The sequence below is a fragment of the Drosophila takahashii genome, chromosome 2L, assembly GCF_030179915.1.
Source record: "Drosophila takahashii strain IR98-3 E-12201 chromosome 2L, DtakHiC1v2, whole genome shotgun sequence".
Lineage (NCBI taxonomy): Eukaryota > Metazoa > Arthropoda > Insecta > Diptera > Drosophilidae > Drosophila > Drosophila takahashii.
The window spans coordinates 31428718-31456682 of record NC_091678.1 but is presented as its reverse complement, the minus strand read 5'-3'; the positions used below and the strand labels follow the sequence as shown (position 1 = coordinate 31456682).

The following is a 27965-nucleotide window of genomic DNA, read 5'->3' as shown; positions in this document are numbered from 1 at the left end:
AATATTGTTTGTTTTGTTTTGAGCCTGTTTTTGTAATAGTTGAACATTTCTTAAAGTGCTGCTTAAAGCTTATCGACTTCTAAAATAGTTCAATTTTTGCTAAAAGTCCCCCTAGATTGGCAAAATCTTACACAATGCGACAGTCTGCCTAACAGTCATCAATCTGCCGACGCAGCGAATATAGCTGATACCACAATTGGGAAATAGAGCAATAACTTTGATTAGAGCTGCATACAGCACTTTGACCCACTGCGAGTTAGGAAGAATAGCTGCAATTTCATTTTCTCTTTCTACATATATGTTTGTTACCGTAAACACTTTTGTACCTATAAATACCGTTAAGTTTTTTCAATAAAACAGTATCAATCTAAGAATACCCCTGACAGTTACTCATTCACCGTCGCAATCAACAATCAATCAAATCAATCAAATTCAGATCCTCATTTTGCGCACCATTCCTAGACGTCCACCTAGTTACAAGTGCTGGGTGCGACACCCAAACCCCCGATACACATATCCTGTGACCAGGCGAAGTAACGCCACTCACACTAATAGTGTGTTTAGACTGGGCGAATCATTGACATGCGACGCAAAGTGGAATGTTCTGATTTTTTTTCCATAGGAACCCTGTGGATAGAAGAAGAGAAAATTTTCTCGAATGTTTAACGAAAGTTCGAAAATTTACTAGGAAATGTAAAGGAATACAAAAGTAACGCCCGACTATTATGTCATTATACCCTTGTAGAGGGTATTATAATTTCAGTCAGATGTTTGCAACGCAGTGAAGGGGACGTTTCCGACCACATAAAGTATATATATTCTTGATCAGCACCAATAGTCGAGTCTATCTAGCCATGTCCGTCTGTCCGTTTCTATGCGAACTAGTCTCTCAGTTTTAAAGCCATCGCGATGAAACTTTCCCGAAAGTCTTCTTTCTATTGCAGGTAGTACATATGTCGGAGCGAGCCGGATCGGACCACTATATCTTAAGGCTCCCATAGGAATATTCAAACAAATATAAGAAAATTCATTGTAACTTTGTAGGAAGTAGGCGTTTTGATTCTTGACTACTTATGTATAAACAAAATTAAATTAGAAACGCTGAATCTGGAATCCCTGGAACTGCACCGAGTGAGCATTACTTTATCTACAAGGGTATAACAATTGTCAAGAAAGAAGAGAAAGAAAACAGTCGCGTTTTTGCAGAGCTCCCGAAACACTAGCTCAAAAAGTCGAAAAAAATCTAAAAACATAAACAATTTTTATCGGAATATAAGCCGCCTGTGGTCTGAGATCATTTAGCGGTCAAATCGTTCGTCTAATCTCAACACTTTTGTATAAAAACACTTAAAACATAGTTATTTTGGTGCGAAAGTGTGAGGGAAGAAGAAAAGAAACTTCCACACACATAAACTGCAGTGCATAAAGACTGAACAACTACCGAAAACACACACAAATCAATAACTAATACAATTACACAAATCACTCAAACTCAAACATTTTATTAAAACAATGAGTGCATCTAAGCGACTAAGGAGTGAAAAATCGAATACCGACATCAAGGTAGCTCGCCCGTCGGACACACAATTGCTGCAACAAATTGAAGAAAAATTCTCAAGTCAACGGAAGGAAATTAACATGGAACTTTTGCGGAGTCACTAGGCTCAGAGTATCGAGAGAGCGAGGACCGCTTTCTTAACACTCTACAAGCCAAATTCGATGTAATGAACACCGAAATACAGAATCTTACGAAACGAGTGCGAGAGCTGGAAACCGAGGCAAAAGAGGTGAGTACACTGAAACAACAAGTGTGTGAACTGGATGCTCAACTGGCAGCGAAAAGCAATGCACAGGAGGTCGCGGATGTTGCATGCAACCTTCGCTGGCATGGTGCGCCGCAAGTCGAGGGGGAAAATCTCACCACTCTTTTCAATCGCCTTTGTTTTTTACTACACCTGACCCCTCCTCCGCGAGTTAGGTCTATTTTTCGAGTCCGCCCGCGCCAAAGAAACTCACTTGTTGATCCAATAATAAAATAAAAATCACGTGCGCTAAAAAGCTGCGCTGCTGCGGGCGATTGGAGTGCACCGACGAACAACCAAATCGCAGCTGAGCTTACAGTTGATCGGTTTTGACTCGCCGGCATTTATATATTTAAACGAGCAATTAACAAAAACAAATTATGAAATCTTTAAACATGCCATGCGACTTAAAAAACAAAAGCGGGTTGCGGCCGTCTTTACTCGCCGTGGAGACGTATTTATCAAGCCTATAGACGGAGGAGAGGCTTACTTTGCGCAAAGCTCTTATGAGCTTTCTGATCTGAGTAGAGATGCGGGCGAAATTAACTCAAGCAGAGATGCCGCCTTAGAGAATAATTCATTTCGTAATTAAAATATTTTTTATTTCTACTTTAGGATTTGAAATTAGTTTAATATCTTTAATTCTTGTAAGTCTTTTGTCTAGGATAAGTCGCATTGTTAATTTAGTAGTTAGTCAAACTTCTTGTCTGGTGTGTAGTCCTTGTTATTCTATTTTGATATTTAAAACTATTAGCAATGGAAGAAAACTTGAATAATCTATCAGCAAATAGTCATGCCCTTCTGCGCATCCTGGCAAAGTAGAAACCTGGTCTCAAGATTTGTCATATAAATGCCCAAAGCCTGCCAAAGAAAATTGAAGAGTTTAGGTATATGTTTGTAAATTCGGAAATTGATGTTATTTGTGTGTCTGAAACATGGTTTGTCCAGGGTCTGTGTGATGTGCTAATATCGTGTGATGGATATAATGTGTACCGTTCTGATCGTGTTAGTCATGGGGGAGGAGTTGCAATATATGTAAACAAAAAATTAAAAGCCAAAATTATTTGTCAACACACAATAAACAGTGCAATAGAATATATTTTTCTTGAATTACATAACCCGATAATACAGAAAAATCTATTAATTGGCTGCATTTATCGTCCGCATTGTAACACAAATTATGATGATCTTATCAATCTTCTGTCAGATATTACAGTAAACTTTACTGATGTAATCCTTGCGGGCGATCTTAATAGTGATATTCTGAGGGAATCTCATCTTACCAGCAACATGGAATCGCTAGGTCTGAAACCAGTGAATCTCTCATTTCCAACCCACTTCAGCAGAACACGTAACACATTATTAGATTTGTTTTTTGTGAGTGATGTTAATAATATAAGTTTGTATGATCAGCTAATCGTTCCGTCCTTTTTAAAACATGACCTTATATACCTGACCTATAATTTTGACCTTAACTTCACTGACCATACAATAGTTTACCGTAATTTTAAAAATATTAACTATATACTGCTGAGCGAAGCATTTGACCAGTGTATATGGGACAATATTTACAGTCTTCCAACAGTTGATCTTCAACTCAACCTTCTTCAACATAATATTAGCCACTTATACGATAGTTTTGTTCCAGTCAAAAGTAAAACAATTCGACCGTCCGAAAAGCCATGGTTTAGTAATAATATGAAATTGGCAATTAGAAAACGAAATGAAGCATACCAGAAGTGGAAAAGATGCAAGACACCGCAACACCACAGCACGTTTGTAACGGCACGAAAAACGGTTACCAAACTAATCGATTCTGCAAAATCAAACTTTTTTTAGGCAAAGATTTAAAAATGCAACCTCTTCGAGTCAAACATGGAAACAAATTAAAGCTCTAGGGATAGGTAAACAAAACATATCACAGGATCTAGATGTTGACATAGATGAACTCAACCTAAAATTAGCAGACTGCACAGTTCCTGAGGTCACAACCAACACGTACCTGAATTCAGTACCTGAAAACATCTGTGATACTAGGTTTAGATTTATGTGTGTTGACCAATGTGATGTCTTAGATAATATTCTTAAAGTTAAGTCTAACGCAGTTGGGCCTGACGATATTCATCCTAAATTTATAAAAATTCTACTTCCTAAACTTATCCCCTACCTTACGCACACATTTAACACGGCCCTTACCACGTCTACGTTCCCGGATTGCTGGAAAACCGCCAAAATTATCCCAATACCCAAAGCAATCAAAGAATACTGCCCTATATCTATTCTTCCATACCTCTCGAAGGTGTTTGAAAATATTGTCGCATCACAAATAAATAATTTTTTTTCAGCCTCCTTAATGATCATCAATCTGGATTTAGAAAAAATCGTAGCTGCACATCAGCCATCTTAAAAAAAAATAACAGAAGATATTCGTCAACAGACGGACAACTCTTATGTCACCTTCCTACTGTTGCTGGACTATAGCAAAGCGTTCGACACAGTGAATCATGAAATCCTGTGCTCAAAACTCAAAAACTTTTATTTCTTTTCTAATACTGCCGTCAAACTTATGTGTTCATATCTTAAAAACCGTCGCCAATATGTTGTATCGTCAAATATTTGTTCTTCGTTTGCGTATCTGAAGCGTGGTGTACCCCAGGGTTCGGTTCTCGGACCACTATTATTCACCCTCTATATAAATTATCTTCCGTCTGTGTTGTCGACATGTAGTGTCCATTTATATGCTGATGATGTCTAGATGTATGTTAGTCGTCCCTTAAATAGAATTAGTGAGTGTTTAGATATTTGTAGAATGGAGCTTGGTAAAGTAAATGAATGGGCAAATAACAACGGTCTCGCCATCAATCAATCAAAATCAAAGTGCTTGATCATTTTGAAAAAGAAGTTATGCAATAATACACTAAGCCCCCTGATGATAAATAACACACCAATTGAGTACGTGGAAACCGCCAATAATCTGGGTATCACATTCAATAGAACATTGAACTGGAATGACCACGTAAATAAAGCGATAGGCAAAACATATGGGCTAATAAGATCCTTGTCACTAGTTAAATGTTCCTTACCTGTTACTGTGCGTCTACTTATTGCGAAGTCTTGTCTAATACCAACACTCTTCTATGGTCTAGAGATCTATGCAAATTGTGATTTTGCAAGCCAACATAAACTGAAAGTAGCATACAATAGTATTGCGCGTTTTATATTTAATTTGTATAGATCCAACCATGTAACTCAATTTGCTTTCAAAATATTTAACCTTAGCTTGGCAGATTATATTAAAAAAAAAACTATAATCTTTTTACACAAAGTTATATACACCAGAGAGCCATCATACCTATTTGAAAAACTACAATTCTCCAGATCTACAAGAACAAAGAATATTATATGCATCCGACACAGGTTTCTGCTCTCAAATAGACAATTTTTTATTAATGCGATTAGAACGTGGAATGAACTTCCCAATTACATAAAAGAAACTAGGAGCGCACCTCTATTTAAGACAAAACTTCTTTCACACCTAAAAACACCTAGTTTGCTATAAGCTGTATTATCCTTTCTTAACATTGCGACTTTTCCCCAAAACTTCTTCCTTTGTCTTTTTTTTTAAATTCGACTTAACTATATTTGTCATTCTGAACTTTCAATAATTAATGTAAAATGTATGTCATTAGATTTAAGAACCAATATTGTTCGAATATACAGGGGTGGTCAAAAGTATTTTCACAAATGTAAATGTTAACTGTACTTATATTTTGAACTAATAATATAAATATAGAAAGAGCACTTCAATTCCGTTTAAATGACACAAAAATGTTCTTAACCCATTAAGACCCCTTTGAAAAGTGAGCAAATTTTGCGAAAGTCAAATTTTTGACTTTTTTCCTGGGGCTTAAAACAAAAATGTTTTGATGCAAAGTTGTTCCCCAATCAAAATTAATAAGACCTGCAAAAAAAAATGTTTCAAAATATTTTTCCTTGTATTTTTTATGATTTTTTGAATGGAGACCTCTCAGTAAAATTTTGTATGAAAAGGAAGAAAAAGCGGCAAAAATAGCTATTTTCAAAAAATCATAAAAAATACAAGGAAAAATATTTTGAAATTTTTTTTTTTGCAGTTATTATTAATTTTGATTGGGGAACAACTTTGCATCAAAACATTTTTGTTTTAAGCCCCAGGGAAAAAGTTGAAAATTTTATTTTCAAAAAAAATTGTCTAATTTGCTCACTTTTCAAAGGGTGCTTAATGGGTTAAGAACATTTTTGTGTCATTTAAACGGAATTGAAGTGCTCTTTCCATAGGTGCCAAAATGTTTATATTATAAGTTCAAAATATGAGTACAGTTAACATTCAAATTTGAGAAAATACTTTTGACTAGGGTTGTAAAATTGATTATCCGTTGTGTCTAGCGCAGTAATTTATTAGTTATGCAACTTGTAGCGTTAGGAAGCCAAAACAATAAATAAAAATAATAAAAATAAAGGGTATAAGGGTATAAGCTTCGGCTGGCCGAAGGTAGCTTCCTTTCTTGTTTTTCTTCAAATTCGTATTATTTAAGGCCGCATCTATAATATAAACGCCTTGCATCATTTTTGAATATTCGAAAATTATTCTAGTAGTCTAAATACACTATAAGGATAAAGTATTAACATTTGGTGACCCCGACGTGATCTCAACTACAGATCACAACAAAGAACACTCCATTGTCGAAGCGACAACTAAGGAAGTCTGAGCGAAGTCAACTCAGGAATTTGGAGATTGGTCAACAAGGCCGTCATCCATCAAAGATTTGGTAGTTCGTGATCCCAGCAGGAAAGGATTCGTGAATCAACAGGCGACACTTTGGAAACCAACACCATCCTCACAGCAAGTGCCACGGTGGGCACAGAGGGACACCTGAGATCGGAACCATTGATTCAGGATTAATAAAGGTCCGGTCAACAAGGCGACCACCTTTAGCCAACATTACCGTTCAGTTTCTTGACCAAATCTGGTTGCGAATCGGATCGTATCCAGCGTAAGCGAATTAAATACTCCCGCTGGGTCAAAAACATAGAGCAAGTTCAAAATGGTGAACGGCATGGATGTCGAGCAGCTTTCAGCAGAAACTAGTGACAAAAGAATAGCCGCACTATGCCGAAGACACGAAGAGGTTATTGAATCCCTAAACAGCGCGCTACAGAAGTTCGCGACTTTAAAGGATCAAGCCTCCAAAGACTTCATAAAATCATTGTGGGTACAAGTACCTACAAGAGGTCCATTTAAAAATTTATGAAGAATTTGACAACCCGATAGAAAAAGGCTACAACAAGGAAGCCTACGAAAAGTTACAAACGAAAGTGCAGAAGACACTCATGGCCGCGCCAAGCGCATCCGCCACGAACAGCACTGATGTACAACTACCAAGAATCACCATCCCAAAATTTTAAGGGGGAAAGTTATTAAAGTGGAGACAATTCTCCGATTTGTTTTCATGCATGGTTCATGAAACAAACATGCCCGCTATAATACTATACTATAATACTTTACGCAAGCGTTACACCAAGTCGGTCGTGTTTTTCATTCGCTCCTAAATTCTTTTCGATTTCACTAATAAAGTCTATTCGCTTATCAAAATATTTATAAAGAAGCAAGATAGTTCCATATTATCGTCGTTTTGATAACATTTCAAACATAGACTGTGATTTAAAAACGTATTTAAATACGAATTATTATCAACATGAACCAAAACAAAAACAAAGCTTTCAAACAAACAGGTTACCGCTTTAACTGATTATTTTCCAAAGTTGAATCGCGATTCCATGAATACAAAATTGCGGACGAATCTCCAAAAAGGAAAATCGCTAACAACAACAACCTTGAGGTGCCGGCAAATGGATTCCCATCGATGCTGTCCCCAACCGGACAAGACCTAGTTACTCCTACTGCACTAGCCATCCCCGACCTGTCTCAGCAACATCCACAACTATGGCTTTACAAATTCCGCCAAATTCCATGCCGAAAGATCCAGTCCATCTAGGCATATCCGAAGTCCATACTCAACCCTTCACTAGCTCTAATACTACTCCAAATCCGTCCAAGCCACATACCAACGTCCAGGATGCACGTCCCATACGAGGTACTCGTAGACCCCAGTCGAAACTAAGAAGGTTATCTTTGTCTCTCGGCTTTGTCCTTATACCACCGGACACCTATGTGATATGTTCCAGGTCTCTTCCGACAATTTCATAATTTCCAAGTTTAATTTTAATTATAAGCCAAAAGTTGCGTCTTTTAAAATTATGCTTCCGGAAACATTCTTACTTCGAGCATTAGGTCCTGGCTTATGGCCAGTTGACACGTAGGGAACTATCCTCTGATAAAATTTCTTCGGTTCCAAAAAACTAGATTTTATTTTGCACTATCACAAAGTTCGTGGCCTTCTCAGTAAGCTAACTAGTTTGCATGCAAACAGCGCTGCTTTTGACTCGAGCATTATTGCCAATCAGAATGAGATAATCCCAGACCTTAAATTTGTATCTGACTTTTGCGATACCACTAGATACCACTGCGATATACTCCGCTGCACTATGGTAAAATATGTAACTTTAACATATGGAGCAACACTGTTCTGCTGACGAGCTGTTAAAGTCAGCCAATTATGTACCACCTATTTTGTATGAAATTGGCGAGAAAAATTGTGCGACTTTGATCGTTTGTTGTGGCAAAAGTTTACGAAAAAGTTAAATGAATAAATATGGAAAACGAATGTCCAGGTTTGTAAAACTAAAAGTTACCAATGTTTGTGTCGCTGTTTTGTGTTTTTTTCCAATTAAACCGTGTTTTGTTTATGTGTAATTTTAATTTCGTGGATCAGTACTTTTGCATGGCAAAGTGTTGCAAAAAGTTGTAAACGAGAATCTATTAACCAAAGTGTGCAGATTAATAAAAAACTAACCCTTTTTGTCCGAATCCACACGTTTTCGAAAAAATCAATATTTTCTAGTAGGGGAGAGTGGGGTAATTTCGTCAACATTTTTTCAAAGCTTTTTTTTGTCCATCTTGAGACACGTTATCATATTTCAATTTTTATTGTTGGGTGCGCCAAGCACCAAGCTTTAAAATATGACACTCCCCTATTTTTTTAATTACCTTGGTGATTTATAAAAAATTAAAAAGTAAAACCAATATACTGGGGCAATCTCGCCACATAGGGGGGTGAAATCGCCACACAACTGGGGCAATTTCGTCACCTGAAAAATGTAGGGAACTTTACGCCTTTAAGTATGCTACACTAATCAAGCGTACCATTTTTGTTGACGTCCTATATTTGTTGCTGCTGCCGGTAGTCTGTTCGTTAGCCAGCTCGTCAAATATAAAAATATGTATTTAAAATAGGTGCGAATTTACCCTTAGCGTAGGGTGGCGAAATTTCCCCAGATAGTACTTTTTTAGAAATAATTATTTTTCTTCCGAAATTAGGCGCGAAGTTAAAAATCACTGACGCCGAAATGCACATTATAGCACTGTGTATTATATAAAAAATCGTGTATCTTATTCCTTTTGAATTGTGGCATACATAAAAAATTTCGTCGAGAACTAAATGTAGCTTTTGAACTGTTAAAACACATTTAATATTATAGCTTAATTATCTTGGCCTTCTGTGAAAAACAAATGCATTGGTTGTGTCTGGCCGTCTTGAAGGACTAAAACAAAAAAATTATATATTTTTAGGACTTATGGATTCCGAGATAATGCAGGTGACGAAATTGCCCCTGTGACGAAATTACCCCACTCTCCCCTACAATATGTGTTCAGTCGTGCTGAGCTAATTGTCACTTGTAGCAACAACAACAAAATTTTCTAAAATGTATATTTACATTCAGAATGAAGCACTAATAATGGAGATGAATACTAAAATGTGATCTTTTTTTTCATTAAATATAAAGAAAATAAGAAATAAAATTCTTGAATGGATCTTTTTTGCATGTCGGCCAGATCGGTTATATGGCAGCTATATGAAATAGTGCCCCAAATCATTTGAAACTTGGTAGGTCATCATGGGAGCTTAATAAATTTATTCAAACCAAATATTAATTCAATATGTTTAAAATTAGAATTGATGCCAAAAAAAAAAGGAAAAACAAGAAGGAAAGCTACCTTCGGCCAGCCGAAGCTTATATACCCTTGTATATTAAAGAATGCTTACTCGGTGCAGTTCCAGGGATTCCAGATTCAGAGTTTTTATACACGTTACTCGTAGAGTAAAAGGGTATATTAGATTCGTGCAAAAGTATGTAACAGCTAGAAGGGAGCGTTTCCGACCCCATAAAGTATATATATTCTTGATCAGGGGCACTAGCCGAGTCGATCTAGCCATGTCCGTCTATACGTCTGTCCGTCTGTATGAACGCTGAGATCTCAGAAACTACAAAAGCTAGAAGGTTGAGATTTCCCACACATATTCTTTGGCTTCCTACGCAGCGCAAGTTTATTTTAGCCGAGCGCCACGCCCCCTCTAACGACCACAATCGCCCACTAACGATTTTAAAATGGGTCCTGCGCCCACATCTTTAAAGATTTCCGAGAAGTATAAATGCAATTTTGTTGTGTATAGTTATACCTATCGAAATGTAGAAGACATTTTTCAAATGAGACCATTCATTAAAAAGTTATACGCAATCAAAATTTATATATGTATCTCCCTCGCACTATCCAGTACAGCGTTCGCACTCCCTTTAGCTGAGTGACGGGTATTAGATAGTCGGGACATTAACCCGACTATAGCGTTCTCTCTTGTTATTTATTTAAATTTTCTTTTTAAGTAGTCAAGAATCAAAACGCCTACTTCCTACAAAGTTACAATGCATTTTCTTATATTTGTTTGAATATTCCTATGGGAGCCTTAAGATACAGTGGTCCGATCCGGCTCGCTCCGACATATGTACTACCTGCAATAGAAAGAAGACTTTCGGGAAAGTTTCATAGCGATAGCTTTAAAACTGAGAGACTAGTTCGCATAGAAACGGGCAGACGGACAGACGGACATGGCTAGATGGACTCGGCTATTGCTGCTGATCAAGAATATATATACTTTATGTGGTCGGAAACGTCTCCTTTACTGCGTTGCAAACATTATAATTATAATACCCTCTACAAGGGTATAAAAAACCATAGTGCGCTGTCCAGTCCTGAGGACCCCTAAGTTCCCGAATACTTTTGAAAAAGCGATTCGGACTCGATGCTTCCGGAAAGTCGACTACACGCTACTATCGGCTTCCTTGACCAAGTGGACTGGTCTATACTCCAAAATCTTTCGCTTGAAAATTCAGTAGCAACCTTTTACAATATTATGTATTCCTCCTTTGATAAACTTGTTCCTTCCATAATTCAAAAACCACCGTGGTCATCGAAACACTTGGCTCACCTAAAAAATTTAAATACGAAACTGTATAAGAAAACAGGGCTCCAATCTGATTTTTGCAAATACAGGGTAGCTAAATCCAATTATTTACTGCATAATTCCTAATGTTATAATAGCTACCGGTTACGCTGCAAATATGAATTCCGCAGTAATCCCAACAGAGAACGGCACCGGTGCCTGATCTTGACACTACTAGTGTACTCGCCTAAAAAATGGTGCCGGTGCTACTAACACCGCCTACTATGCAGTTGCGGTGTTTAAACACCGCATCGATTGTGAGTGTTACACAGACAACACACAAAAGTATGCGGTGGAAAAGTACACACTCAAAAATGTACAGTGTTGCTTCAATGCCCAGAATTTTCGAACACTATTTTTTGATGCCTGGCTAATATAGCCAATGCGAATGTCAAATATGCTGAATATTGATTGTTGTGTCACTGAGAAAAACAAATTCAATCTTGAAGTTTGGTTTTGGGTGATCAAGACTTAAAGGTTAAAATATATAATCCCCCCTAGGACCGCGATTTCTTCGTCTTATCATAATAAAAATACACATGTTGGGGTCTAGAAGAGGGGCCTTTGCCCCGAAATTCGCGAAAGAATTACCCTCGATGGACCGCGTTTCAGGGTGTTCGAGGGACCCTCACCTCGACTATTACCCATATCGGTTATCCATGGTCATAAGAGTTCTTAAGAAATCGTTATCCATCGAGGATAACTTTTTCGCCAATTTCGGGGGCGAGTCCCTAAACTAAAGCAAGAAAGTCAAATCACACCTCATTACAAAATTTCTTGTCACCAAAAATGTAATAGTTGTTTTTGCCTATACAATACAAGCGGCGGTAGCACACATTAATAAAAGTCTACTACATCAATACATGAAGCTCATTTTTGACATCGCATACAAATAACTCACAACAGAAATGAGTAAAAAAACACCGCATCATTTTTGATGCGGTGCTTTGACACACAAGTTTAGAAAATACATTGTGTTTGTGCGGTGTACTTGTAGTTGCGGTGCACTAATGCCGTTCTCTGAATCCCAAGCTATTTTACCCTTTTGTTAACTCAAAGCGTAAATCCAAAATGTTTCAACCTTCTCTTCATTTGTACAACATATCAGCGTCAAATGATCAGTAAATCAGTAATCTGTTCGCGGACTTTTTATATTCCACATATTCGCCTTATTCAAATCACCCAAATTCCGATTTCAGCTATTCTTATCAGCTAGCACACACGGACTCCATATATTGTCCTGTAATTGATGAACGTGATGTCAGTCGCAGCCTATCCTCGATAAAGCTGTCTTATTCTCCAGGTCCCAATATGGTGCCCAGCTCTGTTCTAAAATATTGCGGAGATCCACTTTCTGTTTCATTAACCATGAATTTCCAAAAATCTATCCATCTCTGCACCATTCCGGCTGTTTGGAAGGAGTCCTTTATTATTCCACTTCATGAGAAGGACGGCAAGTCTAACATTATGAACTATCGTGGAATAGCCAAACTAAGTGCTATTCCTAAGCTATTTGAAAAACTCATATGCGATCAATTGCAGCATCAGTGTCGCTCCTCATTATTCTCGAATCAACATGGCTTCACAAAATGTCGTTCAACTACAACTAACCAGCTGGAATTTCCTATCCTCTAATCAAACTGATGTCGTTTTCACTGATTTTAGCAAAGCGTTTGATTCAGTGTGCCATGAGCTTCTTATCCACAAGCTGCGCCTTCTTGGTTTCCCACCAACTTTTCTGATGTGGATTCTTTCATACCTTACAGGCAGTTCCCAAAAAGAACAATTTAATAATGTACTTTCAAAAATTGTATCTGAAAGCTCCGGAGTATTTCAAGGTAGCCATCTTGGTCCTTTGCTATTTGGTCTATTAATTAATGATCTTCCTCAAATTATCATGGCCTCCAAAGTTCTTATGTATGCGGACGATATATATGTATGATGTATATCACAAAGCTCCTGAATGTTTCCTTAGTTCGTCCAACGCTGGAATACTGCTCATGCGTATGGTCTCCACAGTATGAGCACTATCAAGACATGATTGAGTCTGTTCAGAAGCAGTTTCTCCTATTTGCCTTACTTGGCTTGAACTGGGACTCTAGAAGCCGACTACCTTCCTACAGAGACAGGCTGCGTCTTTTGAATCTGCCAACTTTTAAGCACCGTCGAATACGTACTGGCGTGATCTTCCTTCACAAGCTTCTTACTGGCGGTGTGGACTCACTTCACCTGATAACGTCCATTAATCGGAATGTTCCTTCTAGAGCAACTCGTCGATTTTGGCCATTAGCACTGGAAATTGCCAGGTCAAACTACTCTCATTTTGACCCATTCCGAGTTTTATGCGACAACTTTAATGAATTGTACCACTTATTATCCTATGAGTGTTCCTACGATGTGAATTCAACCAGAGTCACTGCGTTTCTGTCATCCGCAAACATTCAATCATATTGAAAATTTCCCGTATATTTATACCTGTTACTCGTAGAGTAAAAGGGTATATTGTATCCGTGCAAAAGTATGTAACAACTAGAAGGAAGCGTTTCCGACCCCATAAAGTATATATATTCTCAAAAAAAACAGCGTGCTTTATTTAAATTTTTTATTCTTGATTATAATTTATTCCGAGATCAAATATTTCAATCCCGTTTCGGATGAAAATGGGCTTAATTTAATATTTTGTGTATGAACGCTGAGAAAAAGCTAGAAAGCTAGAAGGTTGAGATTTTCCACATATATTCTGGGGCCTCCTACGCAGCGCGAGTTTATTTCAGGCGAGCGCCACGCCCCCTCTAACGCCCACAATCGCCCACTAATCCTGCGCCCACATCTTTAAAGATTTCCGAAAAGTATAAATGCAATATTATTGTGCATATTTATACCTATCGAAATGTAGAAAACATTTTTCAAATCGGATCATTCATTAAAAAGTTACACGCAATCAAAATTGTTTATATATATATGTCCCTCCCCCTCCCTTTAGCAAGAAGAACATTCGTTCTTAAAAACCGGGTAAGCACAAATGGTCTCATTTCGAGTTGAATGTTCTCAACATCAGAACGAAATGGTGTTAGCTAATAATCCGACATTGAGTTCATTTCGTTTTTTTTTCAAGTTGATTTTGTCCTTAATTCAAGAACATTTTTAAATCAAATGGATACAAAAATAAGTTCATTTGTTATATTTTCAGAACATTTGGCTCTCAATTCTATAGCATTTTGAATTTAATTTTAGCTAAAGATAAGAGTCATTTAGGATCAAAAGTAATTTATATGTAATATTAAGGTAGTTGTCCAATTACCTTTTCCAAAAAGTAACTTCATGCTACACCTTATAAAGGTGCGGAAGTTTATTAAAGGCTTAAGCCAGAAAAAAGTCTTTAAGTCTCAATATCTGAATTGGCCTTGGTTCATGAAGGGCTAGACCCAGTTGGGAATTATAAATAAGACGAAAAGGGCAAATCTAATGGTAAGGTCGTATTGGAGCAAAGGAAAATGGCCTAATGCGTGCTAGGTGTCAAACGAAAACATCCTAACGCTTTCTAGGAAATCCATAAAAATTAGAGAATAGAGTTTTGAATCACTTTAAGTTGAAATGCAACTTAATTTTTGTTCATTCTTTAGTCCTTTTCGTTCTCAAACTGAGAACATTTTGAGGGATTGTGGTTTTTGAGAACAAAATCGATTTGATTGAAGAACCCTGTGCTAAAATAATAACATTTCGTTCTTATTTCAAGAACATTTTAAGCTCAACTAGATTTTAAGAACCAATTTAACTTAATTCAAGCACATTTAGAACATTTTGAACTTAAAAAAGCCATTTATATTTTTAAGAACATTTTCAACTCAGATGAGAAGGTCAGAATTCTCTCTGTGTGAATTCTGTAAAAGAGGAAGTCATCCTTTATTCAGATGCGATGAGTTCCGATCTAACACTGTATCCGAAAGATTAAATTGGGTACAGAACCAGGAAATGTCTGTAAATTGTTTTAAGACACCACAAGTCAAAAGACTGTCAAAGTCGGACATGTTTTAAATGCGATAAGAAACACAATACGATGTTGCATTTAGAATCAAATTTGGGAGATCCGGCAGATACGCCAGACCTGGTTGTAGGCGCAGCAATTACTGACCAATTACTGGCAGCAGAGACCAAGTCCGGAAGAAAGGTGAAACTCAGAGCACTACTCGATTCAGGATCTCAGATGAACTTGATTTCTGAACAAACGGCATCAAGGCTTTCGTTAAAAAGAAACAAGACTTCAGTCCGCTTTGAAAGTTTAGGGGGCGTTAGAAAAATGTGCCGTTCCCAAGTCGAAATACGAGTAAAGTCCCCATGCAATGACTTCACGGAAAAAATACGCCAGGAAAAATTGGTTTGCTTATCGGCGCAAAGCAAGATTATTTCTTGTTACTGTCAAATCAGCAGCAAACAATGGCGGGAGGACCCATCCTTCAGAATACCATGTTCGGATGGACTGTTGCAGGAACCGAAGAAAGATGTCAACTGCAAATGAATCAGGAAAAAAACACTTCTCGAAAAATCTCTCGCTAGTGCAAGGCGACAGGAAACTGCTAATAACACATGTAAAGGCGACACGCATACAAAAAATATTGTATTGTATTGTATTTATTAAGCAATGGACTGCTTGTAAAACATTTATAATATACATTTCGTATTAAAGAACTAGTGCGCCAAACCACATAAGGGGAATTTTTTAACGATATGCACTTTAAATTACATATTTGATGACAATAACGATAGTACTATGTTATAATTAGACGTGACTGAGATCATTATATTTATCACAAAGAACCCGGAAAGGGTCATTAAGGGCAAAATTTGACCTGCACAATGGCAGAGACAGGGGGTGATACCGACGAATTGTGCTGCATGGTACATTCCAGTTTAGGGAACTAAGGAGAAAGGAGGGGTCGACATCACCATTTATTAATTTATGTATAAACATAACACCGTGAAAAATCCTACGGTTGATCAGGGTGAGCAAGTCTAGTAAACGCAATCTGGCATTATTAAATGGCAACCGACGGCCGGCGTCCCAGTTAAAACCTCTTAGGGCCGATTTCTCGAGTGCCGGCTAACATTTCTCGGACAGATAAAGTCCCTGCTAAGGCATTTTGGCTTTCTCGAGCATCAATGTGAGAGCTAACTTTGACAGGGACTCGGAGTCCCTGTTAAGCGTTTTCGGCTCGATAGAATGACAGCTGATTTTTCGAAGCCAACTATGAAGAAGAATCGAAATCACAGCTGACTTTTCCTTTGAATTATACCCAAACAGCTGATGAAATAATCGAAGCACGCCATTTTTTGCGCTTTACAGCACAATTCTGTGCGTTAACAGCACTCTGTAATTGTTTCTCGTTCAGATAAATTAAAGCAGTCGAGAAAGCCGATTTGCTTTTACGAACAGTTTATCTGGTCTTTAAGTTTTTCGTACAGATAGCTATTGTTACGTAGGCGTATTAGGGCCCTGTCCTGAGGACATGGGCCGAGGGAGATGAGTCCGATGTTCAGGCACCATTTTGCCGGCTGAGCTCGACGGATGGGGTGGGTTCTTGGTAAGCATCTCACCTCTCCCGCATAACCAGAAAGAATTATTAAAAGTGCCTGGGAAAAATAATATAGATCGTCTGTTTCGTCTGTCATCTGTCTTAGCTGCCCGTAAGTTTCCCGAATAGCTAACTCGAGCACTTAATCGAAATACGATCGGCAGCTTGTGGCTGTTACCCTCCCCTTTCACAAATCGTGTGCCGTTGGACCAGTGCTAGCCTTGCAATCTGATCCCCTAATGTTAATGTCGTCTGTCAAGAAGTCGTCGTCATTATTCTAGACCTACTTCACTTGTGGAATCAGCACCCCCTTTTAAACGTGAACCTAGCAACTCATGTTGAGACTTTTCCTCACACGATAAATTTTAATAAATATATATTGAAATAAATCATAACGTATAGGCTAAGAATCTTTGTTTATGACACTGGCATTATCAATTAATGACAAGGTATTTTTTTACGGAAGGTATCGAATTGATCGCTTGTAAAAGCGCGCACGTCAGCAAAAAGATTTGCAGACTATTCACGACAAAAAGGTCGCTCTGTGGGCTGCTTATATTTGAACATGCAAATATAAGAGCGGATACCTCCCGCTGAAAAAGAAAATTTTATTTAATAAAAAAAAACTGAATACAGAGTTTACACTATTATCGAAATATTACCTATACATATGATTAACATGGATATTAAAAGTAGTTAAAATTAATTAAGAGGTAATAAAGTAAATTAACAAAATAGTGCTCAATAATAAAAAGGTATGCTAATAATTAGAACTCATTAAATGTAGTTAGCTTACTCAGTTAGAACTAAATTTTAACATGCACATGCACAAATTAACATGCACTTATTATATAAATGCTTAATATTATTATAAATATAGGTTAATTAGAGGTACTTAATATTTTAAGAATAATTTTAAAAGTATAAGTATTTAAGAGTACTTAATAGTAAAATTTAAAAATAATATTATTTTTCGTAGTACGGTTCTACACTACTTACAAAATAATATTCTTGGTGTGCTCCCCAGCAATTGATGGCAAATTCTGTTAGTGTTGGACCCCTAGATCACAAAAATAGCACTTATTTTTTTTTCGATGGGACAGTTTTTTTTTAAAGATTTTTTAAAGTTCGAAATGTTAAATTTCGGACTTTTTTCGAATTTCTTCTTATATCTCGGCAGATATCCACTCGGTTGGGCCAGTTTTAGTTTTATTTTAAAGTCAATAGATCAAAGCTTAACTTTGCCATACAGATCAATATGATTGGATGAGTAATGGCAGCGCAGAAGCTCGACAAAAATGAAAAATGCGTTTTTTGGTCGTCTGTAAGTCGGCTGTATATATCGTAAAAACTCGAAATAAATCCGTTGAAAAATCATAATGGGTACAAACTTAAAGTTTACATCCTACCGAATAAAACAAGCCGGATATGGCCCAAATCCATGGAAAACTGGATTTATGGTGGATTTTTAAAGTTCGGATTTTTCCACTTTTTTCGGTTGACAGAGTCCAAATTTAAGATTTATCATAGGCGGCGACATGTAAACAAAAATGAGTGGTGACGGCAGCCGGGTCAAAAAATAGCTAAATTTAAAAGCTAGAAAATTATAAAATAAATTTAATTTCTGAAAATTCCTTTAAAAATATAAAATTGCTTGCGTTATGACTGTGAGTATTTTTAACTAAGTACTATCCATTTGGATAGTTCATTCTTATGAAAAAAGTAACCTTAATTAAAAAATTAAATTCACTTTAATAATTTTCTAGCTTTTAAATATCTGATTTAGCTATTTAGTGACCCGGCTGCCAGCACCAATTATTTTTGTTTACATGTCGCCGCCTATGATAAATCTTAAATTTGGACTCTGTCAACCGAAAAAAGTGGAAAAATCCGAACTTTAAAAATCCACCATAAATCCAGTTTTCCATGGATTTGGGCCATATCCGGCTTGTTTTATTTGGTAGGATGCAAACTTTATGTTTGTACTCGGTATGATTTTTCAACGGATTTATTTCGAGTTTTTACGATATGTACAGCCGACTTACAGTCGACAAAAAACTCATTTTTCATCTTTGTCAAGCTTCTGCGCTGCCATTACTCATCCAATCGTATTGATCTGTATGGCAAAGTTAAGCTCTGATCTATTGACTTTAAAATAAAACTAAAACTGGCCCAACCGAGTGGATATCTGCCGAGATATAAGAAGAAATTCGAAAAAAGTCCGAAATTTAACATTTCAAACTTTAAAAAATCTTTAAAAAAAAACTGTGCCATCGAAAAAAAATTTAGTGCTATTTTCGTGATCTAGGGATCCAAATCTAACAGAATTTGCCATAAATTGCTGGGGAGCATTTCGGCTGTAAACTAGTGTAATCTATGAAAGTAAAGATTTGATTCCCAGAACCTATTATTTACGAGTAATTACCCTGCAGGAAAAATGCGAACTAGTCTGAAAAACAACTAGTTAAATAACTAATATAAAGCAACCGGAATTTGTCTGAATACATTTGGACTACACAGGGTCTAGAAAATTTGTGCTAGTCGAAAAAATGATTAATACAAAACTAGTAAAAAACAAGAGAGAACGCTATAGTCGGGTTGGTGTCCCGACTATCTAATACCCGTCACTCAGCTAAAGGGAGTGCGAACGCTGTGTCGGGTTGGTGTCCCGACTAATAATCGTAACTCAGCTAAAGGGAGTGCGAGGGAGATAGATATATGTTGACAATTTAGAAAGCGTATAACTTTTTAATGAATGGTCCGATTTGAAAAATGTCTTCTACATTTCGATAGATATAAATATACACAACAAAATTGCATTTATACTTCTCGGAAATCTTTAAAGATGTGGGCGCAGGACCCATTTTAAAATCGTTAGTGGGCGATTGTGGGCGTTAGAGGGGGCGTGGCGCTCGGCTAAAATAAACTTGCGCTGCGTAGGAAGCCAAAGAATATGTGTGGGAAATCTCAACCTTCTAGCTTTTGTAGTTTCTGAGATCTCAGCGTTCATACAGACGGACAGACGGACAGACGGACAGACGGACAGACGGACATGGCTAGATCGACTCGGCTAGTGACCCTGATCAAGAATATATATACTTTATGGGGTCGGAAACGCTTCCTTCTAGCTGTTACATACTTTTGCACGAATCTAGTATACCCTTTTACTCTACGAGTAACGGGTATAATAAACTTGTCTCGGACTAGTACCTTTCTGACAAAAAAAACCTTAAAAATATTTAACTGGTAGAAAAAATACATGTTAGGGTCTAGTTGAAAGGCAACTGGAATTTAACTAGTTGCAAATGAAACACATATGATCCAAAAATATAGCCTAGAGGGTAAATGTCTTGGGAAATTTAACAATAAACAAATCAAACACTCGAGGTCCTCGGTTCAATCCCCAGTCTCTGTACATTTTTTTTGTTTTTTATTTGCTAGGTGATGCTTTAGTTTTATTTTAAACTTTGTTTAATCTGTCCGACGCAATATATATGTCAAAAATCACTGTTTATGAATTATGTCACACTAAAATTCATAAACCTTGTTAGGGCATTACAAAATGTGATGCGTGTATGGCTCAATCAGTTAGTGTGTCTACAAATCCAAAGGTCCCGGGTTCAAGTCCTAGAGAGGGCGACTTGCCTCAAAAAAAGTAAGTTTGTTTTAATTCCATTTAATTATCATTTATTGTATTTCATTACATAATAATTATCAGAAATTCTCTAAGGACCGCGCCTATTGATTGGATACTAAATTAGGAGAGCGTCAAGTTAGGCATCGTCAAGTACTAGTGAAATTCAATCACTTGATGGTTTAGAGATTATTTTTAATTTTTTCGTTAAAATATTTTTTTGAGTGTAGTTTAACATCTGTAACTATAAATTGGTTAACAGTCACTAGTGCAAAACTAGTAGCAAATGGACTAGTTGTTTCCGACGACAAGCATATGAAAAATGGACCACTTCGTTACAAGGAAATGGACATAACTTGAACTAGTTAACCTTCTTGACCCAACTAGTATTTTACTGGTCCAAAACTGATTCCGTTTCCTGCAGGGTACAAACTTCATAATTCTCCCGAGAAATTGATTTTCTTCAATGACAGAATATACCTTGGTAAACGGAAGGGTAGATATAACAATCGCTTTCTGAGTGTTAGTGCAATGGCTAATCGGAGAAAAATCTAGGTTGTATAGATCCATATATTTTTGTTCGAATTCATTAAAACATATTCGGATCGACTATTAAAATCTGAATCCTTCTCATAAGTTTTAGCAATAACTTTCGTAGTTAACATTATGTATTCTTTATATGCACAAATATATATATAAATAAGAAATAATATATAGAGAGTGGAACTTGGGTTCCGTAAAACTCACCCTCTAATATCTCCAGCGAAGAGAGCTCTCCTTACTGTTGTATAGGCTGTAACCTTGAATAATTGTTAAACATATATTTGTGCAAGTCTACACTCTTATGGGGTATTAATATGTGGTTATACTTCACTTATTACACTAAGTTATACATAGATTAAGTTTGCACAACAATAATAATATATAATTTCGCCGATCAAGCGTTTTTCGTGGCACACGACTGTCGCGGGTAGACGGGTCTTCACTCCACTCCGATTACGTTGTGTCAATGGGTTTATACTTTGGCGCCGTCGGTGGTTTACTGTTTCATGCACTTATCTTCTCGGCACACTTATACTGCAAACGGATGATTGTGTTGTACTTTTCGCAATGCTTGGATGTTCATCGCGATTCGGATTAAATGGAGCACGGCAATAAAATCGAGAATATAGAACACTTCCGCGATTTGTTGATTGTGGTCTATTATTTGTATTTGGCAATTAGGATCTATGTCCTTGGAGTTCGTTCCTCCCATGGTTTTGTTGATGTTATGGTATAGTTGTCTATTATATTTTTTTTTTTTTTTTTTTTTGATTTCGCCTTATTGCTGCGAAATGGTATTTAAGCCCAGAGCGCTTTCAATATCACTATTGTTCACTGTGTATTTCTTCCTCAAATTGCGCTTGTGCATTACATATGCATTCATAGCCACATTAAGGAGCAAAAGGACAGCAATAATGATCAGGACGTTGTATAGTTTATCAATCTGTTCTGAGTGATCGACTACTTGAACATTGTTGACAACATTAGCTGAGTCGTTGTCGGCCTTGGAGGTCTTTCCTCCCATATTGCATATGTTTTGGCCAGGACCAACTATATATTGCTTTGTTCCTGGATCCTTTAGTCCTTTTTTGGCAGGACTATTGTCAGGATTGGCTTCGTCCTCTCTTTTTTTCAGGAAGACTAAGAATGTCCTTAGTGTTCAGGACTAGGTTCTTATGCCTTTCCTTGGATCCTGTTAACTTAGCTTTTTAGGTTCACTGTTCACTTTTTGCCCGATTCTTTTTTTCTGATCTTCCCTTTTCAGATGCGGCTCTTTATAAAGGTTTGCCGGGACTAAGATCGGAAAGAGGTGAATTCCATCGTTCCTATTAAAATTCCCGTTCCATCCAGAATCCCTTCTCATCAAAACACCCAGCTTGAACCCCCACATGGTGAAGTTAGAGTGCAACGCCGGTGCATCCACCTGCAAAGTGTCCAATTTCCGTGTGTCAGCGGTATTTAAATCAGGCCACGCAAGTGCATCCACCTGTTCACCATAGGTGTCATCTTCTTGTTTCTGCATCCGGCGCGTGCCGACGGCCACGTGGAACTTTTCTGCATGCTAAGCGTTTCCCACGGCAATTATGTAACTTATCAGGTGGGGTTAGATATTCTTACGTAATTGACAACGGTGGTTGACACGTGACCTTATTGTTTTTGCACCTGCTGTCTGCATGATCACCTACATAACTGATTGTTGTCTTTATCGGATGATGTTGTCACACTTGGTAGATGTAACACTATCAGGGATTTTGACAGGGACTCGAGAAACCGGCCCTTAGTGTGTAAATGGCTCGGAGCAATCTATAACTTGTTATACCCGTTACTCGTAGAGTAAAAGGGTATATTAGATTCGTGCAAAAGTATGTAACAGGTAGAAGGAAGCGTTTCCGACCCTATAAACTATATATATTCTTGATCAGAATCACGCAGCGCATGTTTGTTTCAAAGGGGTGCCACGCCCCCTCTAACGCCCACAATCGCGTATATACGATTTTAAAAATTTCAATATTTCGGAAAAGTAAAAATGCAGTTTTATTGTGTTTATCAATACCCATCGAAATGTAGAAAAAAATTTTTAAATCGGACCATTCGTTAAAAAGTTACGGCAAAGTTTTTATCCCCATCTCCTTCGCACTCCCTTTGCTGAGTAACGGGTATCTGATAGTCGGGGCACCCGACTATAGCGTTCTCTCTTGTTTTCTTTTCTTGTGTGTCGTAATCAGGAGTTCCTGTATACATTAATATGTTGGCTGGTACTTGATTTGTAGCATTATGTTTTGTTTTCTGATTATAAATATACAGAATTAATTAAAATTTGGTATACCTGTTTTTAAAGTCCGGTTCACTTCCTATGATTCTCAGCTTCTCATTTACCATTTTATGAAATCTTTCTACGTCCGATTTACCGTTTTCACTTGTTACTTGAATTTGTACTCGTTCTGAATGTAACCAATTGTGTAAAACTACACACTTAAATTCTTAATCCTTATCTGCTTTGATTTCTTGTGGTTTTCCCATTTCGTTAAATACTTTCTTGATAGCTCTTTTATCTTCTAACCAATCCCTACTTGTGACATGATAACATGATAAAAATTGTTGGTTACCCACCATATAAAAATCCATGACAAATTTCTCTCTTATATTTTGAATTTCTGGTGTAAGTTCAAATGACAATTTGGTATTTCTATGTTCCTGACGCCGACCGAAAGAGATCCCCTGGGAGTTGCCTTTAACGTTGCTTAGCCAACACCGAAACAAGAAAGCCAGTCTTGTAGCGTAGAACAATAGCATAAACAAACGACGATGTTTTATTCTGTATGAAATACATATATCAGATTTAACCTATTTTCACAATCAGTTTTACATACCGCAGTCTCGCCTCCCAGTCTCTTTGATCTCTCCAATCGGAATAAATCTGAGCGGGAGATTCTAGCTTACAATTCACCATTTCGTGTGACCGCATTTAGCTTTACATATAATCTCTCTAACGATTTACAACATCGATAGCAAATACTGAAATACTTGGCGCTACATTTAAATTTACTAAACCTCGAGCGTTATGTTAATCCGTTCCACGACATCCCCATCCCGGTGAAGCAACTGCATTCACCACATCCAGAATAGCCAGTCTGGAGATGGGACGCATGATTAACTTAGCTCGATCGCCATTGGTAGTGCGCACCGCCGCTCGTCGTGGTACTCCATCCGCTCCTGGATACACTTCCTCCACGACGCACAGTGGCGCCTTGGGCCAAAAAACGTGCAATAAATCACTTTTTTGACTTTGTCCTAGAAAGTTGTGACCCATACCAATCGACAGGTAATTGATCCACTATTACAAATATGTAACCCTTTTTCAAATCAAAAAATTGTTGTAAAAGATATGAATTTTCAAAGTTGAACAATTTTTCACTTAAAAAAAACACACCGTTTTTAGGTTATTTTTCGCACTTCCGGGGGGTTTTTCTTAAAAACTAGGTATCGAATCGCTTTGCTTCTTTTTTCCACGGATTGGTGTGTTAGTTAAGAGTAAAAAAAGTAAAACATATTGCAGTTTGCCATGCGCATCTCTTAGTTATGAGTTATTTGCGAAACGTCCATTTTTTCCATATTTTTCAACTTTGATGGAAAATAAAAAAAAACTATTTAATACTATTTTTTTTTTACTTCCGTAAAACGTTATTTGGACTTTCTTCTTGATATTACGAAAGTTGTAGCTGCGTCCGCCTGCGTCCGCGGTTTTAAGAGCCAAAAAAGGGAAAAAAGTCATGGTCCAAGAAATTGCATATGGCTCAACCTTGTGAAAGATTTGTCCAAAACATGGTTTTAAAGTCCTGAAAATTTTATATGATGTTCAACAGCTCGATATAAGAAATTTTAGTTCTACCACTTTTGGAAAAACTCGCTAGTTTAGCGGGAAAACAGCTATAAATAGCTAAAATACGGAAGGCCGTAACTTCTAAACTACAGAAGCAACAGACTTGTGCTGTATCTCGTTTGAAAGGTTTTTAAAAAAGCTTTAAGCGCCTCCTATATGTAGTTTGTGTAAATGTAATATTGAAAAAGATATGCACAAAACAATTTTTTTTTAAATTTTTTTGTTTAGTTTTTTTTATTTTTCTCGAAAACGGCTCTAACGATTTTCTTTAAAACTTTAAACTGTATAGCCCTTGAGATTCCTTAAATTTTGGTATATATCATGTTACTGTAAAAAATCACGTTTAAATGTTATTCAGAAACGAAAATAGCCACTTTTGCCAGCTCAAAACAACTTACGCTGCCTAAGCATTGAATTTAGTATGTGCGAATCCAAACTGTATTCTAGGGTCATGGAATCACAACCTTGTCACAGAGTTAGAATCTAGTAATTATAGTCCAGAAATGTTAAGTCTATTGGATTTACCAAGTTTACCAAATTGTGACCATTATTTCAAAAAACATGAAATATAAAAATTTTTATTTTTAAAAAAAAACTTTAATTTTTTTTTTTTTTTTTTTTTTAGTTTTTAAAAATTAAAACATAAAAAAATAAAATAAACAAAACGTAATTTTTAAAAAAAAAAAAAATTTTTTTTTAAAAATTCCAATTTTTTATTTATTTTTTTTTAATAAGTTTTAAAAATTACAACATGAAAAAAGAAACTAAAAAAAACAAAAACTTTTTAAAAAAAGTTTTTTTTTGTCGGAAAAAAATGGATTTGTTTTTAAATTCTGACTTTGCCGATTTGTAAGTACGCCTCTGCCACGCCCACTCCCTGTCTCAAACAATAATTTGAAAGGTGGATCAATTATCTATCATTTGCCGTTTACAAAATTCAATTATCTTCACTGGTTCAAAAGTTATGATTTATTACCAAAAAAAAGTCAAAAGGCGCCACTGTGCGACGCCTTTCCTCCATTCTCGACGAGGGATGGCCGGATCACAGATGTACACGAGATTCCCTGGGCGCATAGGCTCGACATGCTCGCACCATTTCTCCCTGCGAACAAGCGTTGGTAGATACTCATGTACCCAACGCTTCCAGAATCTATCTTTCATCATCCGTGCGATACGCCACTGCTTCCTAGTAGCGCATTTGACAGGCTGCTCTCCGCGATCTCCAGGAAGGTCCGGAACATTAGCTACTCCTCTTAGCAGATCGTTGGGCGTTAGCGGTGCCTCCTGATCTACAGTGACTGGAAGGTAGGTAAGCGGACGAGAATTAACAATATTCTCCGCCTCAATAAGAAAGCTCTCCAAGACGTGTTCCTTAGGAGCCACTTCCTTCACAGTATGCGCGAGCACCTTCTTCACACATTGGACCATCCTTTCCCAGATGCCGCCGGCAGCTGGGTTTGCGGGACAGTTAAAGATCCATTCGATTCCTTTGGATGACAGCTCATCCTGGATCTTTTCTGGTTCGAAGACTTCATCGAACTTTCTGGCCTCACGATCTGCTCCAATAAAGTTCTTTCCATTGTCGCTCCTCAATCTGACCACCGGTCCACGGCGGCACATAAAATTCCTCATAGCGATGATGCAGGAATCTGTTGACAAATCGTGGGCTATCTCCAGGTGGACAGCCCTGGTGGTTAGACAAGTAAAGAGTGCGACCCACCTCTTCTCAGTGCGACGTCCAATCGTCACAAACAGCGGACCAAAGTAGTCCAAGCCAGTATACTTGAATGGCCATCCATTCGGCTCCAGCCGGCCCTCTGGCAACGGACCCATCAATGGCGGAATTGGTCGTACTCTCCGGAGTTTGCATACGTTACAGGTTGCCATAACACTCCGTAAAACTCTCCTTAAATTGGTTATCCAGAACCTGGTCCGGATCTCGCTTATGGTCGCGTCTAGATTCTGGTGCTTCATCTTCCTGTGGTAGTGACGAACTATCATCTCCGCCAGTATGATCGGGCGGCGTGCCTTGAATGGGACGCATTCGGCGGCATCAATCCGTCCACACGCTCGTATGATTCCATCGTGGTCGACGTAAGGGGATAGTCCTCGTAACTGACTGCCTTTCGCCACTGCCTTTCCTTGAACTTCATCTGCAAACGTATCAGCCTGGGCGCGCTGGATCAGTTTCCGTTCTGCCTCCGCGCTCTCAGTAGCTGTAATACCGTAGGCCTCACTCTCGTCACTCAATCCACGGCACCGTCGTATGAACCTGAGGATCCACGCTGTGGTCCTGACCAATCGATTATAATTCGAAAATCTCTGCAAAGATATAAACTCGTTGGCAATTACCAGTGTAAACTCACACGGCATCTCTTCTTCTGCGGAGTGTGGACTGTCGCGATCACTTGGAGATGGCTTGGGCCACTGTTCTTCCACATGGCGCTGTGGCCTCGTCGCGTCATCTGCCACGTTTTCGGCAAACGGTATCCACCTCCATTGAGACACCTCCGTTGACTCTAAGATCTCCGCCACCCGGTTTCCAACGAACTGCTTATACCGCCGGTGGGTGCTGCTTATCCAGTGCAGCACGGTCTGAGAGTCAGTCCATAGCACGCATCTGCTGATCGATACGTCGTGCTCTCGTCTTACGGTGTCCATCAGCCTGGTTCCTAATACAGCTGCTTGGAGCTCCAGGCGCGGGATCGTCATCGTCTTCATCGGGGCGCATTTCGTTTTGGAACACACGAAATAGGACCGCATATCATTGTTGGCATAAGTCGCCCTCCAGAATGCAACTGCTGCGAACGCCGATTGGCTGGAGTCCACAAACACATGTAGCTGCAGTTCACGTACGCATCCCGTGCCAAAGTAGTAGCCTCCAGCTCTCAAACGCTTTGGCTAACTCATCCGGCAACGGCTCGTCCCACTGAACTCCTCTCCGCCAAATCTCACGCATCAATAATTTGGCGGTTACCATGAAGCAGCTCAAGAATCCTATCGGGTCAAATGTCGACATAACCAGACTTAGGAATTCTCTCTTGGTGGGTGCACGTTCTCCGGTCATCACGCTGCTGGGAACCCTGTGATACTTTAAGC

The 27965-nt window shown here is 38.0% G+C and overlaps 1 protein-coding gene across 3 annotated transcripts in view; it reads left to right on the top strand.

The window, feature by feature from the left end:
• LOC108054102 (lipase 3) overlaps nucleotides 1-27965 on the top strand; it is a 96168-nt gene that overhangs the window by 13232 nt on the left and 54971 nt on the right. Inside the window, exon 1 of one of the 3 annotated variants that reach the window (XM_044393557.2) lies at nucleotides 1212-1787. The exons of the other annotated variants lie outside the window; for them this stretch is intronic. Coding sequence (XP_044249492.1) covers nucleotides 1725-1787 — 63 coding nt within the window. The 5' untranslated portion in view covers nucleotides 1212-1724. Of the gene's footprint in view, nucleotides 1-1211; nucleotides 1788-27965 lie in introns of those variants that run through there. 3 annotated transcript variants of the gene reach the window in all.